Here is a 25,616-nt window from a genome sequence, read left to right as displayed (position 1 = left end):
GGTTGTGCCACATAGACCCACCCAGGTGTGCAGCCAGGCACCAACTTGAGGCCCCCTGCCTTTCTTTTTCATACACTTTGGGGGGCACTTCTCAAAATGTAGATTCTTGGGCACAACTACTAGATTGGCAGCCTGGAGATGGGCCCGGGAATGTGCATTTTAATAAGCGCCCCAAGGAGATTTCAATGCGTGGTGAAGGTTAAGAACAAGGGTGGAGATGGGGGGTGGGGGATGGGAGGGGGGTCTACGATGGAAATTTCAGGCTGGTGTGTGAAACTGTGTATACGTGCATTTTTCTAGAGAGTCCACAGCTTTGGTCAGATTCTCAGATTAGGTCAACAACCCCATACCCCCTAAAACTAAACAAAACAAAATAAAACAAAAAGCTAAGCTCTGGTGCATAGGATGATTTCTAAATTCAAGTGTAGCTCTGACCTCAGTGACTCAGCCCAGGCCCCATCAAGGCAAGTCTCTCATCTCACCAAGCCACAAAGAGGCTGGCAAGTCCGGGGAACCCAGGAGGACAGAGAACTAGGCCGAGGGACAGTAGAAGCCAGTGGCCAGGGCCCTGTGGACGTCCCAGAATGCATGGGCTGAAAGGGCCCTTAAGGATCACAGAAGCCAAAGCCCTGGCAGGAAGGCTGAATTGCCTCCGATGTCCAGCCCTCTCTGGCCACACAGCTAAACTACATTTCCCAGTATCCCTTGCAGTTAGTGGAGGCCATGAGTAGAATTCTGGCCATCAGTTGGGCAGTCCTGTGGGAAGGGTCTCCCACAAGACCCTCCCCACTCCACTGTGTGCCTCAGCGGACTCCAAGACCCATAGAGATAGCCGAGCCACAACAGTGAAGGAGCCTGGGATCTCAATGACTGTGAGGCTTCCCGACCACCAGCCCACCCTGGACTATGCCTTTGTTGAGTCACTGAGATTTGAGTCACAGTCAGCCTACTGTGAGCAATCTGTCCTCCTCAGGGACACTGAGCCTGCGAGTCAAGGGAAGTGAGTGTCCAGTATCAAGGTGAGCTCCCGGTGCAGGGGGACCAGCACCTCCCCAAAATGGCCTTGGATGGGGGATAGGGCACCAAACCACACACCACAACCTGGGCAGCACCAATTCCCAAAAAACTTTATTGTTTCAAGTGGCAAAATGTTATTGGTCTCTGTGGGGCACCTGGCAGGACGGAGGGAGACCTGGGGTGGGGCTGGGGCAGGGCTCCGCCCATTACAAAAATCAAAGGCTTTTATAAAAAATGCTATAAATTGGTATCAAAAGAAAACCCAAGGGAGGCTGGGGAAGGCAGCAAAGAGGGAGGTGTGAAGAGAGTGGGGGCAGGGGCGGGGGGTGGGGGACCAAAACCTTCAACCACTAATGCCTGAATCTGGTCAGGAGGGAAGGGGGTGGGGGGGAGTCGGGAAGGGGATACAAAGTGCATAAATGTGCCTCCCCAGACGCTCCTCAGAGGTGAAGGGGGACAGAGGCTGCAGCCTAGGGCATGGTGGGGCTCCAGTCATCTCCTCGCCGGGACCCCCACTGGAATGGGCACTGCCTGAGTCTGCCAGATGGGAAGGACCTGCAGGGGGGAGGGGAGGGAAGAGATCAGAATAGGAGGGACACAAATGGCGGGCAGAGGGGTCTCTTCAGCCTTGGCTTCCTCTCCCTGCATCCATCCGGGCTGTCTCAGCCATGAGGAGAGTCCCAGCTGAGGACTTTGGGCCTGGGGAGTACCCCCAGGGGTCCCAGGCCAAAAGGGCTGGCTGACCTCACTCAGGCCGGCCACTGGGGACCTGGGGGGTGGGGGGGAGGAACCATCCTTGGGCCCAGGGAGGAAGGCAGGATGGACACCCTCCTCCCAGTCCATCCCAGGCCAGATAGCACCTTGCTCTGTGGGAAAAATCTAGGGGAAGCCAAGAGGCCCACCAGACCTGGAGCTTGGCTCCACCGGCCTGCTGCCAGCCTCACAGAGAAAGCCCTAGAAGAAGGTACGGGGCCTCCTGAGCCATCCAGGGCAAGGCCTTCTCACCCCCAAGTCCCAGACAGGCCCCAAGCCCAGGAACCTGTCCTCACCTCGAGGACCTCTCAGACCTTCTTCTTCTTCAGCTTCAGGGCTTGTAACCAGTTGGGCGATGATCCTTCTGACCTAGAGGGTACAGGGCAAAGGTCATGAGGCAATCCTCGGGAAAGGTGAGCAAAGCGAAGAGCAGTAGGGAGAGCAATCCTCCGGAAGAGGCGGGCTGAGGCCTCACCGAGGGGCCAGAACTCAAGGGCCAACTTAACACAGTTGATTTCAGGCTTGTCGACCCCTCCAAGAACCCCAGCTTTTCTCTTCCATAAAGTGGGGTTTCCCTTTCCAGGCCAATCCAGTGAGGCCGGCCGAGGTCACCTACCCTGAGGATTTCTCTGGCTTGGGAGGTAACGCAAGGGGCTTCCCCAGCCCTGGGACCTTGCAGGACTTGGAACGCTGCACCGCGGACTCCTTCTGGCTGGGCTTGCTCTCCACAGGCTCCCCCTCCTCAGCCGAGCGGTTCCGGGGGCGCAGCTTGGCCTATGAGATGAGCCCAAACGCACAGACACATTAGAGAAGAAGGGGGGCGGTCACGGAGGGCAAGGCCTCCTCCCAAGAGTACGCAGCCCCCAGAACCAGGCACAGACCCCTCTGCAAGGCTTTTACCCAGATGGGTGAGGAATCGCTTAAAGACAAGCTTCCCAGAGCAGAGCCATCCCTTGCACAGAGTAGGTCCTCAAGAAGATACTGCTGCACTCAGTCCAGACTAACTGGGCTGGACAAAGTCTGTAGTGACTTCAGAACCCTGTGCCTCTGCTCATTCTGTTCCCTCTGACTGGAACACCTCCCCATCACCCCCCCCTCCACAGTTAGCACCTATGCATGCCACAAAGCTCACAGCAAATACTTACGTGAGGCCTTCCCCAGTATACCCTCCCATCGCGCACCGTGTGGTTCCACGAAGTAACTCCTCTGTCTCTGAACAGGCCCAGCCCCTTATCTGACCTCCCCAATGACACCTGAACCTCTCCCTTCACCAGAGCTCATCAGAGCCAAGGCCTGTGTCTCCCACACCCCCTGAAGTTCTGGGACACGAATGCCTTGTTCTTCCTCCCACCACCCTTAGCCTACAGCACAGGGGCCAGCAGAGAGAGCAGGATGCCAGGAGGAATGGGGAGAAGGGGACAGGGGAGGGAGGGAGGGATGGATGGACGGATGGACGGACAGACAGACAAAAGACAGACTGGATGCAAGGTGGCTAGCTGGCTGGATGTGCTAGTTGAATGATCAGGTGGTACCTTCAGGGCTGACGGACTCAGGCCAGGAAAGAGGTTGACCTTGAGCCCCTTGGTGCCCAAGGACATCCGTGTCCGGCGGTTCTGAGGCTCCTCCACCACCTCCTCATCTGAAGACGGCACGCGAGACGCTCGTGGCTCTGCAAGGGCCCGGAGTGGGGACTCAGCACAGACAGCACGCCCCCCGATGGCGACCCAGGCGTCACCAAACACCACATGGGCCTACCCGTGGAGTCCTGAAATAGCCGTGCGTCTGAGTCCGCTGCCTCTGACAGGCCCAGGGTGCCCCCAGGCCGGAGGGCCGGCGCCCGGTGCCCACGCTTACGCCCCAGGTTGGCACGGCTCCGGTACATGGCGCTGTCAAGGACCTCGATGTCCTGCTCAGGACAAGAACAACACCACTGGCACCATCATCCCAAGGCCCTGCCCCAGGCCACAAGAGTCCACACCAGCAGCTGGCTGTGAGCTGGTCCATCCGGCAGCCGAGAGCCAGCCCCATTCACAGACTCACTCATCTTGCCTCCCAGGCCGATGATGCTCAGGGCTCTGCACAGCGCAGGGCAACCCCAGGGCCGAGGCTCTGGCTGCATCACCCACATGCGCCCCAACAGCCCAACCACTGCCCTGGGCTCAGCCAGCACTGACCTCAATGAAGGAGAAGTCCTGACTAGGAGAACGGTGGGGAGGGCCTTGGGGGGGCCGCCGAAGGGGCCGCGTCGGGCCCTGCTCGCCCTGCCCGACGCCCAAAGGGCTCCAGGTGCCGTCCACCTCTTCCGTCTGGCTGGCTTCACCATCAGGCTGTGGCCTCCAGGAGGGCAAAGGGTCCCTGCCAGGCTCCAGGGGCCCCACTTGGTCAGCACCTGCTGTGGCTCCTTCCTCCTCCGCTGGGCCCCTGTGACCCGAGGCTGCCGACTCCCTGCGGGCAGCCAGCATGTCCTCCAGCAGGCCCTGAGAGCCAGAGGGCGGGGAGCGGGCCAGGCACTCACCAGGACTGCAAAGGAGACAGGAGACAGACTGACCCAGAGGACAAGGTCACCCATGAGGCCACACCTCTCTCCCCGCAAGCCCACTTCACAGTATCTGAGCCCACTACCCCAACCCTTCTCTCCCCCTCCTTTCCATGCTTTCCCAGCCTCCTTCGAGCAGGACACGGTCAGAGGCTCAATCAGCACAGCACAGAAGAGACAAGTTGGGCAGTCTGGCAGGTTCAAATCCCACGTCCGCCACTTACTCAGGCTTTACTTATTTTTTATCTTTTTTAACGTTTTATTTTATTTTTTGAGAGTCGGAGAGAGACAGAGCATGCACAGGGGAGGGGCAGAGAGAGAGAGGGAAGACAGAGAATCTGAAGCAGGCTCCAGGTTCTGGGCTGTCAGCACAGAGCCCGACGCGGGGCTCAAAACCATGAATACAACCCGCCCCACTGAGGCTTCAGATGAGTCCCTCCACCTACGAAAGAAAGTCCTGGGGGTCCTCTAACTCTAGTTGCTGGGGCATGAAGTGGGAACAAAGCACAGATCGCAGCACCTGGCACCCAGTGTGCCCCTTATAGAGGACAATTATCTTCCTGCTGCTGTGGCTACTGCTGATGCAGTCAACGTGCCCCTGTGCCCCTACTAGGGGCGCCTGCCTGGGCGGCCGCTCTCCTGGGAATGAGCCAGGCACTGGCTGGTCTGGCCGTGCAACCTCTTTGGCCATCAGCTTCCACTCCCTCCCTTCCTGTGCCCCAGTCTCAGGGCACAGCTGGGGCCTCCCAGAACACGCCAGGCCTTCCTAGACTGCTGTGCGTGTGGACAAGCCATTCCTCTGCCTGGAAAGCTCTCTGCTGCCTCTCTGCTCAGCCTTCCTGCAGTTTGGTTCCTCTTCTGAAGCTGGCTCGCTCCCCTCCCCCAGCCTCCACCCCTCCTCAGCCCTGTGAGCCCCTCAGGCTCCCTCCCACCAGGTCTGTGACCAACACAAGGGTGAGACAGGCCCCTTGTGCCTTTGTGGCCCCAGCACCTGGGCCCCAGCCTGGCCAGGAAGAGCAGGACAAAGTAAATGTTTGCCCAGTGATTCTAGCCCCTCAGCACAGCTTGTGCATCTTCCGTCTGCCCCTCCTTCAACACACAGCACCAACACACGGGCACAGTACACACGGGCACAGTACACACGCTCACTAACTCACAAGGAGCTGGTGTGTGGGCCAGTTGCCACCCCCTGAAATACAGACACACACCCGACACACAACGCCCTTCCCTCAAGGCACATCTAGGACCCAGCCCCCAAATGCACAGCAAAGCCACACCCCAACACACACACACCACACACACACACACCACACACACACACACACACACACGCACACACACACTCTGACACCAGGCACCAGGGCAGGGCAGGGGCGGGCGTGGGAAAGGCTAGCAGGGGCAGTGCCTGGAAGCCAGGCCTTGGAGAGTTCCCAAAGGGGAGGGGAGTGGGGCAGGTGAGTCAGTAGTGGGCAGGAAGCGGGGAGGGCAGGAGAGAACATGTGTCAGTCTGTCCTTCCACAAGCTGCTGACAGATGGAAATTAAAGCGGTCTGGGGAAGAGGGGAGGGAGGGAGGAGGCGGAGGTGGCAGCAGAACAGAGCAGCCCTGGACGGGGGCCAAAGCCAGCTCACCCTGCAGCTTCAAATCAGGGAGGCTGGGAGGGGGCCGTGACTGCACCCCACCCAGCCGGAGGAGGCCCTGCCCAAAGCCTCTCCCTGGGGTGAGGCCTAGACAAGGCTGAGGGCAGGCACTGAGTTGAGGGGATGTGAAACAGTGGATGGGTGGACGGAAAGAGCATATCCAGAGGAGGACCTGGCTTGAAGCCCCATGGGCAGAGGGCAGGGGGTGGACTCTGGGGTCGGCCATGAGGAGGGGAGGGTGGGGCGAGCCCTGGGGGAGGCGGTGTGCATCATCCCTGCTGGCCTGCCCGTGTGAACCCCCATCTCAGGAGCTTTCCTGCCCCTGAGCACCCAGAACACCCATAACCTTAGCTCCTCCCTGGCAGCGGAGCAGGAGAGAAGGGTCAGGAGCCAGGGCCAAGCGCTGCCACTGGCACAGACAAAGGCTCGTCCCCTACTGCGCTTATCCACTCTGAGCCTCAGCTTCCTCATCTGCAAAATGGGGATGTTACACATAGCTACCCAGGGGCGCCTGGGTGGCTCAGTCTGTTAAGCCTCTGACTCTCGATCTTGGCCCAGGTCATGATCTCTTGATTTGTGATCTGGAGCCCCAAGTCGGGCTCTGCCCTGATGCCGCAGAGTCTGCTTGGGATTCTCCCTCTCCCTCTCCCTCTGCCCCTCCCCTGTTCCTTCTCTCTCTCTGTCTCTCTCAAAATAAACTTAAAAAAAATGTAGCTATCCTTCACTGGGTCGGCTGGCAATATGTTGGAAACGTGTGCTCAATTTTGACAAATTTTTATGATGATCATTCTCCTCAACACAGGCTCCTGGCCTAATGACTTATCTCATTTTGCACCATCTACACCCCTTACCCCATCTGAACTTTGGGTCTCCGGAGGATCAGGACTCTATCCCACCCCACCCCTCACCACTGCTCCGGGTGCAAACCCAGGGGATGCGTGCGGGAGATGTGCACACAATCGGCTTGCCAGGGGTGCCTGGGTGGCTCAGTCAGTGAAGCGTCCGACTTCAGCTCAGGTCATGATCTCACGGTTTGTGGGTTTGAGCCCCGTGTCGGGCTCTGTGCTGTCAGCTCAGAGCCTGGAGCCTATTTCAGATTCTGTGTCTCCCTCTTTCTGTCCCTCCCTCTCACACTCTCTCTCTCTGTCTCAAAAATAAATAAAACATTAAAAAAATTTATTAAAATATAATAAAACTAAAAATTTTTATAAAAATCAGCTTCCCAGTATTCAAGGCTCTAAGACCCAAAATGAGGGAGGTTTAGGTCTGGAGCTGGAATGATGTGTCTAAATGGGCAGCAGCTGGCCTGGACCTGGGAGACACAGGAAAAGTGCCCAGAGAGAGGATGACAGGGCTGGGGTCCGAGGGAACGTGAGGGGGCCCATAATTACCAGCTGCGAATCTTGTGCATATCATGCTGCCTCCCTGGGCCTCAGTTTCCCCACCCATGAAATGAGGGGGCTGGCCTCAATGATCTCTGAGAATCATCTCAGATTCTATGAAGACCCCAAGATGACTAAAAGGTCTCTGTACCACCAGGGCTCCAGGGAGACACAGGAGATGACCAGGAGGCCACAGAGAGAAGGGACCTAAGAGAGCCACTCCCACCAGGAAAAGGTGGCCCTAGACACAGAGGGGGGCCTGGGCTCTCCCCATGACCCCTCACCCCCATGCTGGTCTTGTCACAGCCAGGCTGGACAGCATTCCAGCCAATGACCACCTGCCATCAGGAGTACCTCCCCCTCACCCCCCCACCCCGGCACAGAGATGATGACAAAACTGTCCCCAAAGGCCTCACTTTATGGACAGCTCAAATTTGCAATCCAAATTTGCACACCAGATACAATTACAGGTAGCAAGCATTTTTTTTTTCAGTGTTCACCCACGTGTCAGGCAGGTTCCTATCACTTTACATGCGTCTGCAACTCTTAACCCTCAGAGTCTGCGGAGTCCAGTACTCCCAACATAGGCCCTGAGAAAGAGAAGGAATGTGCCCGAGGTCACAGACGCAGTGGCAGAATCATGACCCAAACCTGGCAGATGGAGGCAAACCCAGGACTGCCCAGGGGAGCCTCCAAAATCGCCTTCCAAGAGCAATTTTCCAGCAGGGAGACTTTCCCTAAGTCAGATGTCCAGAACCCTGGCTCCCTGGATATTAGTCACATAAGCCTGGGAAACCTTGCACCAGAGAAAAGCGAACAGGTTCCCTTATGGCTGTGTTTTCATGTGCTACCACGTACCCGTACACAAACACTTGAGGTCTCCGGCGTGGCCACAGAGTACACGCCGTTCCCCAAACTTACAACACGGACAGAAAACCAGAGCGTCTAAACGGTGTGATAGAGACCGAAGCCCGGCTGGGCTGAGCGATAAGTGCTCCCTCCTCCTCTGTCCCTACCTTCCTCTTCCCCAACCAGAGTATCCCGGCTTTCCCCTTCTCAAGATCCACTGGATCAGAGGGGAAAGGCAGAGGGCTGTGGGTCCTGCTCCTTGGTAATCTGAGATTCTTGAACGTGACCACACCTGACAGCATTTACGATGCTGAAATCAGAAGGAAACGCTGCTGTGTGACCGGAAGCAGGTCCCACCAGTTGGGAGATGATAAAAATCCCTTTCCATGTCTTAGGGCAGCTGTGAAGGTCAATGAGGTAAGATGTACAGTTGAGCACTAAGTCCTAGAGAGTGGAGTCTGGGGCTGAGATAGGAGCAACCGCAGGGGTCTAAGAATGGTAAGGCTTCCCGAGGCTAACCTTTGAACGTGAGGCTCAGGGATGTCCAACGACTCCTCCAGGATCCCAGGAGCCTCTGCACTCCCCGTCCTGTGCACCCACCCCTTCCGTGCAGCCTTCATCACCCACCCCCCACACTTTGCCCACATTTCATTCCCTTCTCCTTAGCCTTGGTGCCTCTCCCAAGCCGTCCACACCCCACCATTCCCTCTGGACCCTTCCCGGTCCCTCCCGGCCCCCCGCCACTACCATCTGCCCCTTTCATTTATAACACAGCCCCCACCCGACTGCCCAGTGAGAAGTTCCAGCTTCTTCAAAAACGTAGAACTTTCTACTCAGCCAAGAGAATAAAACCAAATCTCAATAAACAGAAATGTTAAGAAAATAGACGCAATGGCTTTTTAGCACCCTTTCTAGGGGTGAAATCACCTCCGCTGGTTTCAGAACATAAAAATCCCCGAGACAGACTGCGGCTCTCTCGTCAACAACAACCAGACTGTTCCTCTGAAAAGCTCCCTTTCAGTCACTCCCTGCGTGGAGGCCAAGATCATGAGGTCAGGAGCCAGGCCCCTATGACCTTCAGGTTCTTAAACCGTCTGCTCTTCTGGGCCTTAAGACAGGGCAGGCAAGAAGCACCTGATCTCTGCAAGAAACAACAAACGCCACTGTCCACTCCAATCCGGCCCTCCAGTGGCCCAGGCCACAAGGACACATCCGGCATCCATGAAAGTGTCCGTGTTCCCCAGCCTGGGAAGACCTGTGGCTTTGGGCCAAGGGGCCGGCACAGCAATGGAACCAAAAGACAGGATACACACCCTGTGTTCTGGGACAGTTGTGATATGAAGTCCCCGAGGAAGCCTAAAGCATGGGTAGCAAATGACCACTACCTCAGACATCACAATCATCATCAAAAAAAAAAAAAAAAAAAAAAAGAACTCACCTGTGTGTCATACTTCAATTTTTAAAAAAATTAAAAACTCACAGTCCAAACCATCCCCATTTTCCAAACCCTAAAAGTCCTCGGGGAAAGTCAGATCTTCCCTCCTCCAAAAAGGTTGCTGCTGTGCCTTCCCTCCCACACAGGGATGGGGCTCCCTTACCTGGTTCCAAAGTCAGGAGCTTCTCCCGTCTCCATCCGGGGTTCTTCAGGGCAGCTCTCCAGGGAAGGTGGGGAGTGGTCTTCACCCTGGGTTTCTGGCCCACTGGTCCCACCAGGCCCCAGCTCTCTGGGCTCCAGGCCCAGGGACGAGACCCCATTGTCCCTCAGCCCTAGCTCTGGGCACTGGCTGACCTCTCCTACCCCGTGCTCCCTGGCTTCGCTCTGGGCCCCCGAGACCTCCACATTCCGGAGTCCCAAGTCCTGGGTCCAGTCCATCCGGCCCACTCCACATCCCCGTGAGTCCCGAGAGCCTCCAGACTCTAGGTCACACGGCCCCTCCAAATTCTTCAGGCCCAGACCACTGCCCCAGTCTACCTGGCCCGCCCCAAGCTCTCTGGGACTGCAGCCTGCTCCTGGGGCCATGCTCCTCAGCCCAAGGTCTGGTGTCCAGTCTGCCTGTCCCACCCCACGCTCCCTGGATTTAAGGAACTCTCTGGCCTCCACCCCTGACCAGTCAGTCTGCCCCACGCCACTCTCTCTGGCCTGGCTGGGGCCCCCCGCATCCCTGACACCAGCCAGATCCCTGCTCCTCACACCGACATCAGAGGTCCAGTCCTTCTCCCCGACCCCAGTGCCTCTGGGCTCCTCAGACCCCCCAGCCTCCAAACGGCCGGCCAGGTCCACGTCTCTCAGGCCCAGCTCATCTGACCAGCCCATGCGTCCCATGGCTTCCTCTCTGGCCTCGCTCGGGTCCCTGGAAGCCACACAGCCAGACACCTCCAAGTTCCTGAGGCCCAGCTGGTCGGTCCAATCCACAAGCCCGGTCGGGGTCTTCTCTTGAGGCACAAAGGGGCCACCTGCCATCTGCCCAGAAGGGCTCAGGCCGCCACCACCCGCGCGATCATCACCGATGATGCCAAACTGACGGCCTCTCTCGGCAGCCTCCACGCAGAAGTTGTCTGGCCAATCTCGCGGCCCCCCGCTGAAGGCAGCCTCCGGCTGGGACATGACACCAAGGCTGAAGTCGCCCGCCCAGCCTTGCAGGCCCACCTCCCTGTCTTCCCGGCCAGCATCTCCTGGGCTCTGGCCCCCTGCCTGCTGTCTCTCCTGCAGCCCTCCGGCGTCCTGGCCAGCACCCCCGCCATGCCAGCTGCTCTGGTCTCTCTGTCCCAGTGACCCATCCTGGGGCTGGGGCGTGCTGGAGCCGAACAAGCCCCCCGATTCTCTCTCTCCAGGCAGGCTTGCAGCCCTGCTGGTCTGGCCCGCACCGTCTCCACCACTCGGAACCTTCTTCTCAAATTCGTCATCCTGCTGTTGGGCTTCTTCAGGGCTGAAGCCAGCGCTCAGGGCTCTCACTCCGAAGCCTCTGTCCTGGGGGCCAGGGGCCATGCCGTTGCCACTATAGTCCCTCATCCAGGCGCTCTTCCCGAAATCCTGATCTGGCAGCTCCGCGCCCCGGCTACCATAGGTGCTGAGTGAAGACTCTCTCTTCCCAAACTCCTGGTCCTGGCCCTCTGCCAGGCGGTCCTTCTCCCCGAGTTTCTGGCTCTGCTCGTCTGTATCCCGGCTGGCATAAGCACCCAGTGAATCTCTCTTCCCAAACTCCCAGTCCTGAAGGCTTACATCCCGACTGCTGTAAGCACCCAACGACTCTCTCTTCCCAAACTCCTGGTCTTGGAGATCCGCATCCCGGCTGGAGTAGGTGCCCTGGGAATCCCTCTTCCTGAACTCCCAGTCCTGAACATCTGCCTCCGGGCTCTGCTGAGTGCCAGGTTGGGCTGGCTTTCCAATCCCCCAGTCCTGGGCCACGAGCCCCCCTGGGGCAGTCACTCCACTCCCGTCCTGGCCGGCAGCCCTGATCTCCTCCTGGCCGATGCCACACCTGCTGGCCCACTCCCTGGAGCTCCCTTCCCCAGCTGCTTGCCCACACTTGCTGGTCCAGTCTCCCTCTCGGAGGCCTGCGTCCCCTCTAGGGCTTGCACCACCAAGGCCATAGTCCTGAGAAGCGTCTTGAGACCAGCTGGAAGGACTAAAACTGCTGGGAGAGGGGTCCACTGTGATTCCAAATTCACTCTGCAGATCTCTCTGGGCCCAGCCAAGGAGTCCCTAGGAATCAGGAAAAGAGAGAGACACAAAGAAACAATGCTTAGAGTCAATCAGGGTGGGAGCCCAGAATGAGATTCAGCACTGGCTCGTCCGGAGAACCCCACTTCAGCAACAGAAACCCTGGGTTTAGATCCCAGCTGTGCGACCTTGAGCCAATCACTTAACTACTCTGGGCCTCAGGGTCCTCACCCTTAAATGGGAAGAATCCCTATTGCCTGGGCTGCTTTGGGAGAATGAAGCAAGATCATCTTAAGCCAAAGCTCAGCACCGTGGCTGGCATGCAAGGAGCACTCAATATGGACACTCAAATCAATGATGCCATGGTCATGTTTACAGGCCCTTGGGTAACACTTGGCTCAGTGCCAAGAGGAAGGCTGCCCAGCACAGGGGTCTTTACGGGAATGTGGAAGGAGTGCAGTTTCCTTGAAGGGTGGTCAAGACTCAAAGCCCTTCCACCACCTCCTTTCCAAGTGGAGAGTCAGACCCTGCCCCCTGGCCCTACTCACCCCTGTAAGTTCCCACCCCTTCTTCCCTAAGGAAAGCACCCTTCTGCCTGGCCCCTCCCAGGAAGACCTCATAGCCCTTGCCTGGTCCCAGGAGGAGACGGGAGGGACTGGCGCAAGCACAGGCGAAAAAGCCAGCCCAGGGCCCCCTGCACCGCCTCCCTCCCCCGCCCCCCCATACTCCCTGACTCACTCCTTCAGGCGGGTCAGCCCTGGGCTCCGGGGGGCTGCGGAGCCGGCCTGCCTCATCCCGCAGCGCTGCGTTGGCTAACAGCCTCTCCAAGACAGACATGCTGGATTCCCGGTCCCCGAGCCGGGCCATTGCCCCTGCCCCCCAGCCCGCCCCGGGCTGCTGGGTGCGGCTGAGCTGAGTGCAGGGACGGGGCTGGGCCGCTCCCCTCGCCCGGACCTGTCCAACGACTCTGGCTCCCGCTCGCCCTGGCCCGGCTCCCTCCACGGCAGCTGCAGCTCGGGCAGCCCCGCCCAGAAGCCCGTTGAGTCACCCAGCGCCCGGGACAGACACACCTACCAGGAGCCCCGCTCGCTCTTAACTCCTTCCTGCTCCTCCACCTCCTACCCCCAGAGGTCCCCTGGCTCCTCCTTCCTTCTAGCCCCGCCTCTACCAGCTCAGGCAGGCCACGAAAAATAGAAAAATACATTTCAAAAGCCTGCAGGACCCCAGTCCTTCAATTCAGAGGCAACCTGGTAGGAGAAAGGGCACTGGCCAGAGGACTAGCACTTTGATCAGGGACCGGCCACCAACTTGTTGGGTAACCTTGCCCAAGGCTCTGCCTCCTCTGACCCCGGGCTTCCCAACTACAAGGCAAGCCTTGAGCTCAAACCTGAGCTCAAGGGTGACGACGGTCATAAAGCCAACACCTAGTAAACACTCGTGGTGAGCCAGGTGCTATTCTTAGTCCTTTACAGGTATGACAACTTATTGAATCTTTGCCATCACACTGGGAGGGAGAGTTCATCACTGTTACCCCCATCTCACAGGCAGAAACCAAGGCACAGAGAAGTAACTTGTTCAAGGTCACATCTGGGCCCTCCGCAGAGAACCCAGGTGGTCTGATTCCAGAGCCCGAGCTCTGAGGAGCGGCACTAGGTTGGCTTCTATGCCACCGTCTGTGAGGAGGCACTCAGAACGCTCGCTGTACAGCGAGCACTGCACTGGGCACACCCCACATCTCCTTTGGCCTGCACTACCACCCTAGGAGGCGAAGGTTCTTATGCTGGTCGGTTTCCGAGGCTCAGAGGTCAGCAAGACGACGCAGCTGGTGGCAGCTGGACCTGGGTATGAACTCACCGTAAAACCGAGGACCCAATCCCATGCCCTCTGCCAGACCTCTCAGCCTTGAGGAGCATGCCCACAGGTGCCATGCTCACGGCTACATCCCAAGCCCTGGAGGCCATAGCCCTGGCTTCTGTCCCCTGAGGCCCCCAGCCTCCCCAACCCATGTCCTCACCTCGGAGCAGGCAGTTGGGGTCTGGGTGTCCTTCAGCTCAGGACCGGCTCCCCTCCTCGCACTGCCAGCACCAGGTGGTGGCGAGGCCAGGAGGTCGTCCAGCCAGCGGGAGCTGCTCTCAGGGCCTGCAGGCTCGGGGGACGCATGATAGGGATCTTGAGCTTCTGTCCTGGGTTGGGTGGCCTCGGCCTGCGCTAGGGTCATGGCCTCCTCCTCAGCAGGCAATGCCTGCTGGGGGTCCGGGACATCAGCAAAGAGGACACAGGGCTGGTCGGGGGGTGCAGGCTGCTGCTGCCCCAGGACCGGCTCCAGGATGGGCAGAGCAGCCTCCCTGGTGGCCAGAGGGAACAGGGACTCCTGTCCAGCCACAGGCTCCCGCTCCTCATATCTCTCCTCTGCCTGCAGCAAGGCCACTCCAGCGGAGCCCCCCAGCATTGATAAGGGCTTGAGTGGAGCAACTGGGGACTGGGGTTGGCTCTCCCCATCACCCTTCTGGGCTGGAGACATGACTGGGTCCTCCACCTGCACCCAGGAACCAGGAACCCCTGGCCCCTCTGGAGCAGGCGGGGACCCTTGTCCCTGTGGGGACACTCCTTTTTCTCTGCTGGACGCAGCCCAGTCACCGGCCTCAGCAGCCTCAGCGGCTTCAGTGGCTTCGGTGATAGGAGAGGGAGGTGGGGAGTCCAGCCGCCACACCCCCAGACCTGAAGGCCGGGTAGGGAAGGTCCACTCAAAGGACTGTGACAAGCTCCAGTTGGACTCTGTCCCACTCCCAAAGGGACGATCCAAGGAAGACTGGCTCCCCTGGGTTTGCGGCAGGGCAGCCAGAGAGCCTCCCAGCTTCTCCTGGTCTTGGCCAGGCGGCCGCAGCACCCCCTCAGAAAATCGGCGCTGAGCCAGGCTGACGGGACGGAGATCTACATCACCCTTGGCCACCATGTCCCCAGATGGAAATGTCCGAGGAAGATCTGACAACTCACCCCCCTCAGGCAGGGGCTGGGCAGAGGTAGCCGGGGGCTGCTCCAGGCTGGGGGGCCCTGACACCTTCCCAGCGGCCTCTGGGGCTGCCACAGCAGGGAGCCCTAAGCTCTGGGGGCAGCCAGAGCTCTGACCCTCATCAGGCAGGGCCACAGCTGGGGCTGCTGGGGTCACAGTGGGGCAGGGAGAGGGCCCCAAAACTGCAGGACTCTGGGCTTCTGAAAGCTGAGAGTGGTGGCGAGAGCTCTCAGCAGGTGAGGGACGTCGGGGAGACCCCTCAGCAGGTGAGGGACGTCGGGGAGACCCCTCAGCAGGTGTGGAATGTTGGGGAGACCTTTCAGCAGGTGAGGAACGTTGGGGAGATGCCTCAGCAGGTAAGGGACGTTGGGGAGACCCCTCAGTAGGTGAGGGACGTCGGGGAGACCCCTCAGCAGGTGAGGGATGTCGGGGAGACCCCTCAGCAGGTGAGGGATGTCGGGGAGACCCCTCAGCAGGTGAAGGACGTTGGGGAGACCCAGGGGCTGGGCCTAAGACGTCAGTGGGGAGGCCTGAGCTGGTGAAGCCTCCATTCTCTGAGGTGGAGCCTGGACTCATGGGGCTCCAGGGCTTGGAGACCTGCAAGAGAAAGGTCAAGAGCCATTACTCCCCTCCCACATAGACCCCAGGTCAGCTGCATCCTCACACTCTCAACTCCATAGACCAGATCAGGAGACAGGAACTTAGAAGGAGGGCCTCTTAGGGAAGCTAAGGGAAGCCCCGAGAATTATTTTGGGGCATCTTATGCTTCTTAGGGTTCGCAGACCCCACCCCAGGCGCTCTCCCAGAAAACGCACATAGCCTCCTCACGCATAATATCTCAAGTGGTTCAGATCTTCCCTCCCACGACCCAGACCTGCCCAGAGCTCCCCCAAGGCTGTGAGAGTCTGTGGTGCATGTGTCAAAAACCTCAGCTTGAGAAGGAAAATGGGGAGTCTGCCCCCTGGGCAGGCGGGGTGTTGCCTCAGAAGAGGTCGATAAGCCCGGTGGGGAGCCAGGCCACCCCAGGGGGAGGTGTGGCGCTCCCCACCCCAGTCTGTATCCACAGGTCCCAGACTACCGGAGGCTACTTGCTACCCAAGGAAGCAGGCAGGCCCGGCCTACAGATCCAGGCAAAAGGCACCAAGGGACACGAAAGCCACGTGGCTTAGTGTCATCAGCACTGCCTCCTATAATCCATATGCCCTCCCGTATGGTGGTCACTCGGTATCTCCGAGCCTCCGCTTTCCCCTCTGTACATGGGGTTAATGGCAACAACATCCATCTCAAAGTTACGTGAGGATTAAAAAAGATCTGTGCACAGGGCCTCCTGGGAGAGAACTTACAGAAATAACAGCCACTCTGGGATAGGGGCCCAGGGGAGGAGGAAGAGGCAGAGGGGTACCAAGTGCCTGGCATCCTGGCATTCCACTTGGCCTGTCCCCAGTGAAGGAAGCCTTGCTCCTTTTGATGTTTGCCCTCCCCATGGGTCACACTTCCCCTCTCCAACAGGGTGGTTTCTCCCACATCATTGCCCATTCAGTCTGGGAGAGAGAAGGTCCTGCTTGCTTCTCAAGATCCGTTCCTTTGCCTCCATCCTCCCTCCTCTCTACAAAACTCCAGCTGTTCAACCACGCGCCCTGAACTATACCACCCACAACCCCTCCCGTCCGAGCTCCTGCAGAGCCCCCAGCATCCTGGTTCTCCGTCCCTTGACCTCTTCTTGCACCATCACTTTGTGAGCCACCCCTCCCAGGCCATACTCTGTGACATGCTCCAGCTGAACTCTGTCCCACTCCCTGTCGTCACTGGTAGCTGCAGCTCCTCCATAATCACCCCCACTCCCACCTCCTATGCGTCCTGCTACCTACCTTCTTCCACTCCTGAGCCTTCAATGCCTCCGCCTCTGGGAAGCAGAGGCCACTGACCCTGCCTCCTTCTCACGGCCCCTGCGCCTCTCCTGCCCTCACTTCTCGGTGGTATTCAAGTCGCTTCTTCCCACAATTCCCCCACCAACCTCCAAGCGATGCTTGCACCCAGCTCTCCACCTCCCAGCAGCAGTGCCTGGGGCCGGACGCGGCTGCAGGACAGGAAACGGGCAGGATGCCCCATCTCACCACTACCTGACCAGCTCTCAAACCTCCAGGACCTCAAACGGGCCTCGAGCACCCAGCTGTCCCCCAACACTTCCCCTCACACGCCCACATTCCCAGGCGATGCTTGTGCATCTGGTGTTCTCAAACCACTGGCCGCCCCCAACCCCCACCAGCCCACACACCCCACCGCCTGCTCGTGAGCCCAAGCACCACGCTCCCTTCCTATGCTTGTGAGCGGTCCTCGCTCAGAGTTCTCTCTCACTCCCGCGTCATTGATTTTTCCTTCTCCACTGGCTCATTTCCATCAGCACACAAACTGCTCTTGTGTTTTCTGTCTTAAAAATAACAAAAAACAAAAAAGCCACTCTTGACCTCACCTCTCTCTCTAAAGTTTACCACCCAGTTTCTTGAATGCATGGCCCGTGTTCACCACCTCTCCGTGGTGTTCCTCTCGTCCCATCCCATTCTCTCCTGGACCCCCTCTGGATAGGCTTCTCCCTTCGCCCGCTGGTTAATGCTACTGTCAAGGTCACCAATGATCTCTCTGTAGCTGAGTCCCATTCCCAGGGCTCACCTGCCTTGACCTGGCAACAGCATCTGATGGTGGGTCATGCCCTCCTTCAGCCCCAAAGCTGGCTGCTGGCTCAGGGTGGCCTTTAGCCCTCGAACCTCCCCGATCTCCTCCTGGTCTCCCCTTGGGGCCTGGGCCCCCTGCCCTCCTGTACCTCCCTGGCTCCTCTGGTGACCTTAACCCCTCTGGTGACCTGCCCGTCTTGTCTGCTGACAATTATCCAGCTGCCCTGATATTTCCCCCGGGGTGTCCTCAAGGCATCTCACACTCAGCAAAACTAGAAGCAAACTCCTCATACCTGCTTTGTCCTTCCAAGTGCCCCGTTCCAGTGAATGGGAACCTCACCCTTCCACTGCAGCGGCCAAAGGCCCTGCTGTCATCTGTGATTCTGCACTGGCTTGCTCTCCTATCAATCAGCCTGCACACCCTGCCTGCCTCACCTTTACACCCCATCCAGAGCCAACCTCCAGGGTCCACCATCATCTCCTACCCGGATCACGCCCCAACTGGTCCCCGCTGCCACTTGTGGCTAATTGCACCCCAGACGACTCTTCACAACCAAGCCCACGCCATGTTGCTGCTCTCCCCCACACCCCTCAATGGCTCCTTCCCCTCACTCAAGGCCAAGTCCTTCCAGTGGCCTGTGAGGCTCCACCCCATCCAACCCATCAGCCGACCGACCGCACTAGCCTGCAACCTCTCCTCTCTGGCTGAGATGCAGGCGTCCTGGATTCCTGGCCAGGAAGATACTAAGTCTCGTGCACTCAGTTCCCTCTGGCCCAGAATGCGGTTCCCCCCGCAAACACCCCGCAGGTCACTCCCTCGCCTTCAGCCTGGAGCGCCCTACCTCAAGAGGACTGCCGTGCTTGTCCGACACCCCGCAGTCTCTGCGGGTTCGAGGGCTGCCTGTGCTGGTGCCTGCCTCCCTGCGCTCCGTGAGTTCCCTGAGGGCAGGACACCGTGCCCTTTGCTCTCTGCAGTGTCCCTGGCACCTGACTCGCGGTCATGGCTCAGGAAGTATTTGTTGGTTGGATGGGGGAATGTGGTCAGGTCTTCATCATGGGGGAAACGGGAGAGCCCCAGGCTAGAAGGACTCTATGAGCACCAAGGGGCATCAGTTACATAGGAAGGCGGGCTGACCATCTCCGGAGCACATGGTGGGGAGCAGTGGGGAGGAAATAGGAAATACCCCCTTTGTCCTCCGGGTGCCTCCCACCCTTCACCCCTCCTCCCTGGTCCTCGCTGGGCAACTCTGCGGGGACCCATCTCTTAGCGAGGGTCCCACTGTCCTCATCTGATCCCCAAGAAGGCAGTCGAAGCAGGGAGGACACAGGAATCAGGCACCTCAACTCCTGCTCCAGCCCCTGGGCCAAGCCCGTGTGAGCCCTGGCACCCTCACACCTCGCATGGGACCAGGAGGGCCCAGGAGCCAGAGTTCCATGAGGACTGAGTTAGTCACCGTTCCTGGGACGTGCCCCACACACCCCAGATACCTGATCAGAGTGCTTGTTAGAAATATTATAATTACTGCTCATAACAAGTAGTTTCACGGCCTGAACCACCCTGAACCACCTCGGGGACTGAAAACAATGGCCTGGGAGTCCAGAAATCAGAGTGTTGGGGCCAGACCTGGGGCAAACCACCACCTCCACAGGCCTCAGTTGCCCCGTTTGAACTACAAGGAGGTGGTGACACCAATGATCTCAAATGACCCCTCCAGTAACAGGAGGCTAACTCACATCAGCAGGTGGGTCCAAGCTGGCTGGCTGAGCCAAGTCCCCGTTGTAGGCCAGGTCCAAAGGGGCACTCCTGTGAGGGGACAAGACAGGAAATGGAGGCAGAGAACGGAGCAGGGGAGAGCGGAGGGGGTCTGCCTAAGTGACTTCAATAGCCCCCAAAGTCAACCCCCACCAGGCATCTACTCCTGAGCCCCGCCTGGAATCACTTTGGACAGAGAAAGTGCAGTTTCCAGCGAGAAAGTGACCCAGGAGACAGTGCCCATGCCCCACCTGCACATCGAGCGTTAAATGCCCCCCACACCCCTAGGACAGGCACCCTGAGTGCCCAGCCCCCTTGGCAGTTCCCCAAAAGCTAACTCCTCCTTCCCCTAGCCCATAAGGGGTTAACGTTCTCCTGCAGCCAGGGAGAGCACAGCTGGTCCCGGCTGCCCTGCCAATGCTTCTTGAAGGATTGCAGGGGGAGGATGAGGGGGAAGAGTGATTTTCCAAAGTTGAAGTTGCTCCTCTAAAGTTCTGCTTAGAGCAAGGAAGGGGAGGAAGCTGGAGAACAGACGGACCTGGGCAGGGTGTGACCTCCTGGAGGCCTGGGACAAAGAAGGATGAACTAGGGCCCCTGCCCTCCAGGCATGTTCAGGTGAGAGCAGGGCAAGGCTGGGGTGGGGGTGGGGGGCAGGGTAGGGCAGGGGCCTTCAGCTTAAAGCTCAGCCCACACCACAGGAGCCCTGCCCTTCACAGCAACCGGAGGGGACAGGGAGCCTGTGCCCACCACCACCCCCAAGGGCATCTCCTGGCCAGCCTTCCTTTACACTGGCACCAACCCCAGAGAAGTGTTGCATGGGCCACAGTCTCCAACTTGGCCATGACCTCTGTGCACATATGCTGGACGGCCTGGCATCAAGGCATGCTCGTGCAGTAGCTGTTCTATCAGACTCCTCCTTGTGGACAGACTGCACCTGCAATCCTATCGGTGCCCCCCCCCACATGCACCAGCACAGTGCCCCACCCTCGGTGGGAGCTAGCACTGACGAGAACACACTTTTGGAATCAAAGAGACCCGAATTCGAATCCTAGCTCTGTCTCTTATTTGCTGAGGAACCACGGAAGTCATTCAGAACTTCAGTTTCTGCATCTCGGAAACGGGTCTAATATTCCATTCACTGAACAGCATGGCTGTCAATTACATGCGGCAAACTCAACTCTCGCGCTAAAAAGACCTAAAAATAAACTTCCACACAGTGCATTTGAATTCCACCATCAACATACATTGGTAACACTGACTCCGCCTACCAGGGGAGTGTTGTGTCACTCAGACCAAGGTCTGCCTGCACTCAGAGCACACTAGCCCCACTTTAACCTAAGCATGAAGGTCACAGTCCCAGAGAAGGCCACCCCTTTGTCCTCTGGGCTGCCTCCCGCCCCTTACCTCTCCTCAGGGGTCTTGCTGCGCTCTTCCTGGCGCTCCTGGCACTCGCTGGGAGACTTTGGTGGTCCCTCCTGGGACCATCCCCTAGAGAGCATCCCGCTGTCCTCATGCCTGGGACCGGTGGCCACACCGTAAGTCCTGGGGCCGTATCTTGAGCTGCCATCATGGTTAAAGGTGAGGCGGGAGCCCCAAAGGCGATCGGGGCTGGCAGGGACCTCCTTCCGAGGCTGTTCCATCTTCGCCAGGATCTCTTCCACTGTGGTGGCTGTGAAGCGCTCTGAGGCCGGACGGAAGGGGGCAGGGGCCTTCCGCACACCTCCCGGGGCAGCACATCGAGGTGGGGGTGTCAAAGGGGGCATCTCTTCTTTCCCAGCCTCCTCTTTCCCAGACTCTCGAGTGGCTTCTCCAGGAGAGGCCTCAGGCGTAGGCCTGGGTGCAAAGGGAAGGGGACGTTTGCTGCCACCATAGGGCTGAGGTCCTGCAAGCATGTTCATCTTCCGGGCAGAAGGCAGCTCAGCCAGGGGACCCCGGGGGGGCCGAGGCCCAACAGGCACCAGCAGGCTGGGCTTGGCAGGCAGGGCTGGCTTGGCAGGCAGGGCCCGAGGTTTGGGCTTGACGGGGGGTTTGGCCCGAGGGTCACCTACCAAAAGGAAAGGGTTGGTTGGGGGGATCCGTCAGAAGAACCAGGAGGCGGACCTTCATCTCCCACCCTATACAAACTCAGAAAGTTCACATCCTTCCAGGTACAAGACAAATGTCACCTCTTCCATGAAGCCTTCCTTGATTTTTCATACACTTCTCCCATCTTCAAATTTCAAAAACATTACTCAGTCTCCCTTACCAGCTAAAGCTACTTAAGAGCCCAGCTGGCATGTAATTTCTCCTCATATCCCACTTTGCACCCTAGCACGTGTTATCAAATGAACAAACTAATGAATGAACAAAAGAGCCAATAAATGGATGCCTCCCTGCCCACATCAAGCACGGTCAGGCCACCATGTCCCCAGTCCAGTCCTTTCCTCTTATATGACACTGTTCTGCTCTGCCACCCATGGTAAACGTAGCTTGGCTTCCCCACCATGGCTCCCTACTCCCCCGGACAGAGTGCACGCACAGGCCACCTTCCCCTCATCATCCGGTGTGTGATCAAGAATGCAAACTGACTATTGACCTAAGCCAAACAGAAGTAAATCTGCTACAGGAAAAAAACAAGACCAGAGACCTACCTTCTACACAAGGCATTTCACTGCCAAATAAAAGACTGGGAATTACTCACGGCCTCGGCCCTTCTAATAGAATCCTGTATCACTCACTCATTGGGCTCAGCCCAAGTAAGGAGTGTAGACACAGAGCCAGGAGGCCTGGGTTCAAACCCCCTAGGTGCACGCCATTTCTCCTCCAGGCCTCAGTTTCCTCCTCTGCAGAAAGCATGGTTTAATCCACCTCACCCCCCCGAGGTCGGTCTGCTGTCATCTGCCGGGGACCTAGGTCCTCAGACAGTTCTGACCGGGCCCCACAGGCCCGGACAACCTTCCAAACTCATGCTGCACATCCTCAGCAGCCTCCAGCTCCCAATCCCCACCCCCCCCAAACAGAGCAGGGGTTCCACTGTTGCGCCCCCACCCTCCTCCAGGCCACCCTGCCCCACCCAGCACCCATAGGTACCTGGCTCTGAGCCAGCAGACACCAGCTCCTCCTCCATCTCCCGGGGCGGTGGAGAAGCCATGGCTGTGCCTTCCCTGAGAGCAGACACTCTCATCACATGCGGCAGAACCTGCGAGAGAATTGGGGAGCAGAGGGGAGTGAGCAGGGCAGCCAGAGACCCAGGAAAAGAGAGCAAGAGACTGAGAAGGCAAAGGGGCTGGGCTCCAGCAGCAGGCTTGGCCGGCAGCAGGCTTGGCGAGGGAAGTCTCCTACTTCTAGAAGAGGCAGAGTGTGGGACCGGAAGCGGGAACTTCAGAGGGGGTTGGGGGGGGGGGTTCAAGGGAGGTCCCCAGCAGCTGTATCCTTCACTCTGCCCAGACAACTCTCTAAACTCCAGTCTCCTAACCCTAAAGTCCTGGAGCTTCAGGGACCTGCCCACTGCTCCCTCTGGCAAGCTCTCCAAGCACCCCACTTACTGTTCCCAAGGCACCCCTTGGGTCCGACGCCCCTGCCTGAGGTTTCTACTCAGGGGCAGAGCAAGAGGGCCTGAGAAGTCTGAGGTCTCTCTGTGAATCACCTCATGGGAGACGGGAAAAACCCGCTCCTCCCCAACCTGGGGCTCCGCCCCACCGCCTGCCTCCCCTTTCCCGCTCACCCTCCCCCCCCCTGCAGCTGGGAGTGGCTCCCTCTCCCCCCTCTTTCCCCTCCTCCTTCCACATCCCTGCCCCACTCCAGCCCGCCTCCCTCCCTCCGAGCTGTCTCATCCAAACACGGAAAAATAAGGAATAAAAAAGTAAACATCTGGAATACATTTTTTTTTCTTTAATTTCTCAATCGCTTTGGCTTCAGCTTGGAATTTGATGAGGTAAAGCCAGGGCCTAGTCCTGTTGCCATAGCAATGGCCTCCCACTGGATTTCCAGAGCCTCGCCAAGAGGAAGGAGGAGCCGGCCCAGGCCTGGGCTGGGAGAATGGGACAGGACTTGAGCACATCCGGGGGGTGGGGTGGCTTGGGGGAAAAACTCCCTGGGGGATCCCCCCTTCTGGGCAGTCAGGGTGGGATGACCACAGCAGATGAAAAGGAGAGATTGGGCATTGCTAGCCAGCCCAGGGTTGGCCTGAGGGAGACTGAGGGGGACAGAAGAATTTTTAAACCAAGTGTCACAGCCCTATGGCAGAGACCAAATGATGCTCCTCCTCTAAGCCTGTAGCAGGGTCTGATATAGCCAGGATTCAGACGCTGGGTGGCTCTGCCACTCTCCAGCATTGCGACCATATGCTCACTTCTCTAAGCCGGTTTCCCTCTGTAAAAACCGGAGTTACTGGGACAGGTGCGAGGCCTACGTGAGACGGTACCTGCAAACTTAGCACAATGCCCAAGCAGTAAAAAGTATCCAATAAAGGTTCACCATGATCCTCGGTAACTACCTCCTCCTCTCCCCGGGGTCACAGGCTGCCAGCATCCCAGACCATTCCTTCACTCCCAAGGGCCCCGGTCTTGTCACCGGCTCCTCAGACACTCCACCACCTCCTCAGTTGTCGTTCAGATTCCTGGAGCACCATCCCACCCACAAGACACGCCCCCCGCCCCCCAGGCAGGCTCCAGAGCCCTGTCCCTCTCATTCCAAAAGAGGAGGTTTCTTATCATCTGCTGTGCACCCAGTCCTGAGGATGACCCAACGCTCTCCCACCTGCAAGGGACACTGCCTTGCTCAGCACCCACCCCAGCTGGCCTGGGAGGGCAGCGCCAGATCCTAAGGGACCTCTGGGACCCGGTCCTTGCACAACTCACGCACCCCTCACATTCGACCCTGCCCCAGCTTGTTTCTAAGACAGGAGAGAGCACGCAGGGCGGGGAGAGAAACCCAGGACGGTCTATCCTTGGTCAGCCAACTACAAGGGAAGGCTGCACCCCGGGGGGTGGAGGAGAACTGTACAGATCCAGCCCCAGTGTGCATGGGGGAAGGGCATACTGCAAGCGAAAAAAATTAAAAAACACCAGAGTGTTTCCTTGTCCTTGAACACTATTACAAGGGACATGGTGTCGGTAGCTAGAAATCGGGGCAGATTCGCCAAGAAATGTACAATCCTTTTACCCGGGGGCCTGGTGGGCACCCTACAGTATGAGGGGCTGAAGCAATGAAGTGAGGCCCTCAGTTTCCCCAAATGTGAGGGCCACAGAAGCTCAGAGGCCCCAGACAGGAAACCCAGGTGACTAAGGCCATAGCCAAAAGCTTAAGAATCACAGCGGCACTGAGCACTCCCGACCCCAGCAGTCAGGAGGAGACTAGCTGACCCCCGGGAGCAAAGGCCGCCGGAGGGGCTAGAGAGACTGAGCAGCTCCAGCCTGGTGACAAGGGCCCAGACAGCCACCGGCGCAAGCGGGGTCGCCCCTAGAGACCCTGGGATCTCCGGCCTTAATCGGGCCAGAGAGGTCGACAGGGACAGCACGTAAACTGCTGGAGGAGGGAGGGCCAACGGAAAGACGGAACAGCCCGGGGCGAGGGGCCGTCTGGAGGGGCCCAGTGGGGAGCTCTGGACACAGAGGGGACGCCGGCAGCCGAAGAGGAGAAGAGGGTGGAGGTGGAAGAGGAGGAGGAGGAGGAGGAGGAGGAGGAGGAGGAGTAGGAGGCGGCGGCGGCGGCGGCAGAAGCCGAGGACCTGTGCGCTGGATATGAAGCAGCCGGCGAACAGACGAGGGACTGGGGACGCGGACCGGGTGGGGGCGGAATGGGGTGGCTGGGGGCGTGCCGAGGGAGCCAGGGGAGGGGGCGAGCGCAGGCCCCGGGAGGGGGAGGCGGGGGTCCTTCCAGCAGCTCCGCCCGTCCCCGGCCCCGCCTCAAGCCCTCGCCCCCTCCCCCCTTTCTTCTAGCTCGGGCAGCAGGAGCTCCAGACCGTGCACCCTCCGCCCCCGCGCACACGCGCCAGCTCTCCCGCGACCCCCGCTACCCCTGGACCCCCAGCCTTTGCAAACTTTCCGGATGACCCCCGCCTCCATCTCAAACCCGAAGTCCGGGCAGGAAAGCGCCCACTCCTTCCATGCCTCGCCCCCGCCCCCATACCGGACCCCGCCCCCTCCTTCGCCCTCCTGCCTGCCCCCGCGCACTCACGCGCTACCCCGGGATCCGGCTCCGCTAGGCTCCGGCTCGGCGCCCCGATGCCAGTCCCCGCCGCCGCCGCCGCCGCCGCCGCCGTCACCGCGGGACCAAGCCTGAGAGAGCCCCGGCGGGGCCCCGCCCCTAACTCCGCCCAGGCCCACGCCCCCAGAGCGCCTCATGAATATCCATGAGCCGGTGGAAAC

General features: G+C 59.0%; 1 protein-coding gene and 1 long non-coding RNA gene across 3 annotated transcripts; one reads left to right on the top strand and one right to left on the bottom strand.

The window, feature by feature from the left end:
* Window positions 1-1,104: 1,104 nt before the first annotated feature.
* On the bottom strand, window positions 1,105-25,603 carry TNKS1BP1 (tankyrase 1 binding protein 1). 2 transcript variants are annotated; one of them, XM_029956708.1, is made up of 12 exons: window positions 25,426-25,603; window positions 22,339-22,447; window positions 20,674-21,313; window positions 19,251-19,320; window positions 13,852-15,444; window positions 9,775-11,879; window positions 3,945-4,290; window positions 3,526-3,676; window positions 3,303-3,439; window positions 2,387-2,544; window positions 2,067-2,139; window positions 1,105-1,572 (listed from the first exon to the last, which is right to left on the bottom strand). In XM_029956708.1, the coding sequence occupies exons 2-11, from the start codon at window positions 22,430-22,432 to the stop codon at window positions 2,079-2,081; spliced, it is 5,355 nt and encodes a 1,784-aa protein (XP_029812568.1). In that variant the 5' UTR covers window positions 22,433-22,447; window positions 25,426-25,603; the 3' UTR covers window positions 1,105-1,572; window positions 2,067-2,078. The 2 variants fall into 2 exon arrangements, with proteins under 2 accessions (XP_029812568.1, XP_029812569.1); XM_029956709.1 differs by lacking the exon at window positions 25,426-25,603 and adding an exon at window positions 22,794-22,866.
* On the top strand, window positions 2,087-2,807 carry LOC115306358. Its single transcript, XR_003915313.1, has 2 exons — window positions 2,087-2,183; window positions 2,354-2,807. It is a non-coding gene; the product is annotated as an uncharacterized LOC115306358 (long non-coding RNA).
* Window positions 25,604-25,616: the final 13 nt, after the last annotated feature.

The sequence above is a fragment of the Suricata suricatta genome, chromosome 11 (assembly GCF_006229205.1).
Source record: "Suricata suricatta isolate VVHF042 chromosome 11, meerkat_22Aug2017_6uvM2_HiC, whole genome shotgun sequence".
Classification (NCBI taxonomy): domain Eukaryota; kingdom Metazoa; phylum Chordata; class Mammalia; order Carnivora; family Herpestidae; genus Suricata; species Suricata suricatta.
This window is presented reverse-complemented; position numbering and strand designations above follow the sequence as displayed.

Bases quoted from the DNA above. Each gene is read 5' to 3' on its own strand.
- TNKS1BP1 (XM_029956708.1), bottom strand. From the start codon at position 22,432: ATGAGAGTGTCTGCTCTCAGGGAAGGCACAGCCATGGCTTCTCCACCG. The intron at 3,677-3,944 runs GTCAGTGCTGGC...TGTCCTGAGCAG, and splicing joins AGGACTTCTCCTTCATTGAG to GACATCGAGGTCCTTGACAG. The intron at 2,545-3,302 runs GTACCACCTGAT...CTCATCTCATAG, and splicing joins TGAGTCCGTCAGCCCTGAAG to GCCAAGCTGCGCCCCCGGAA.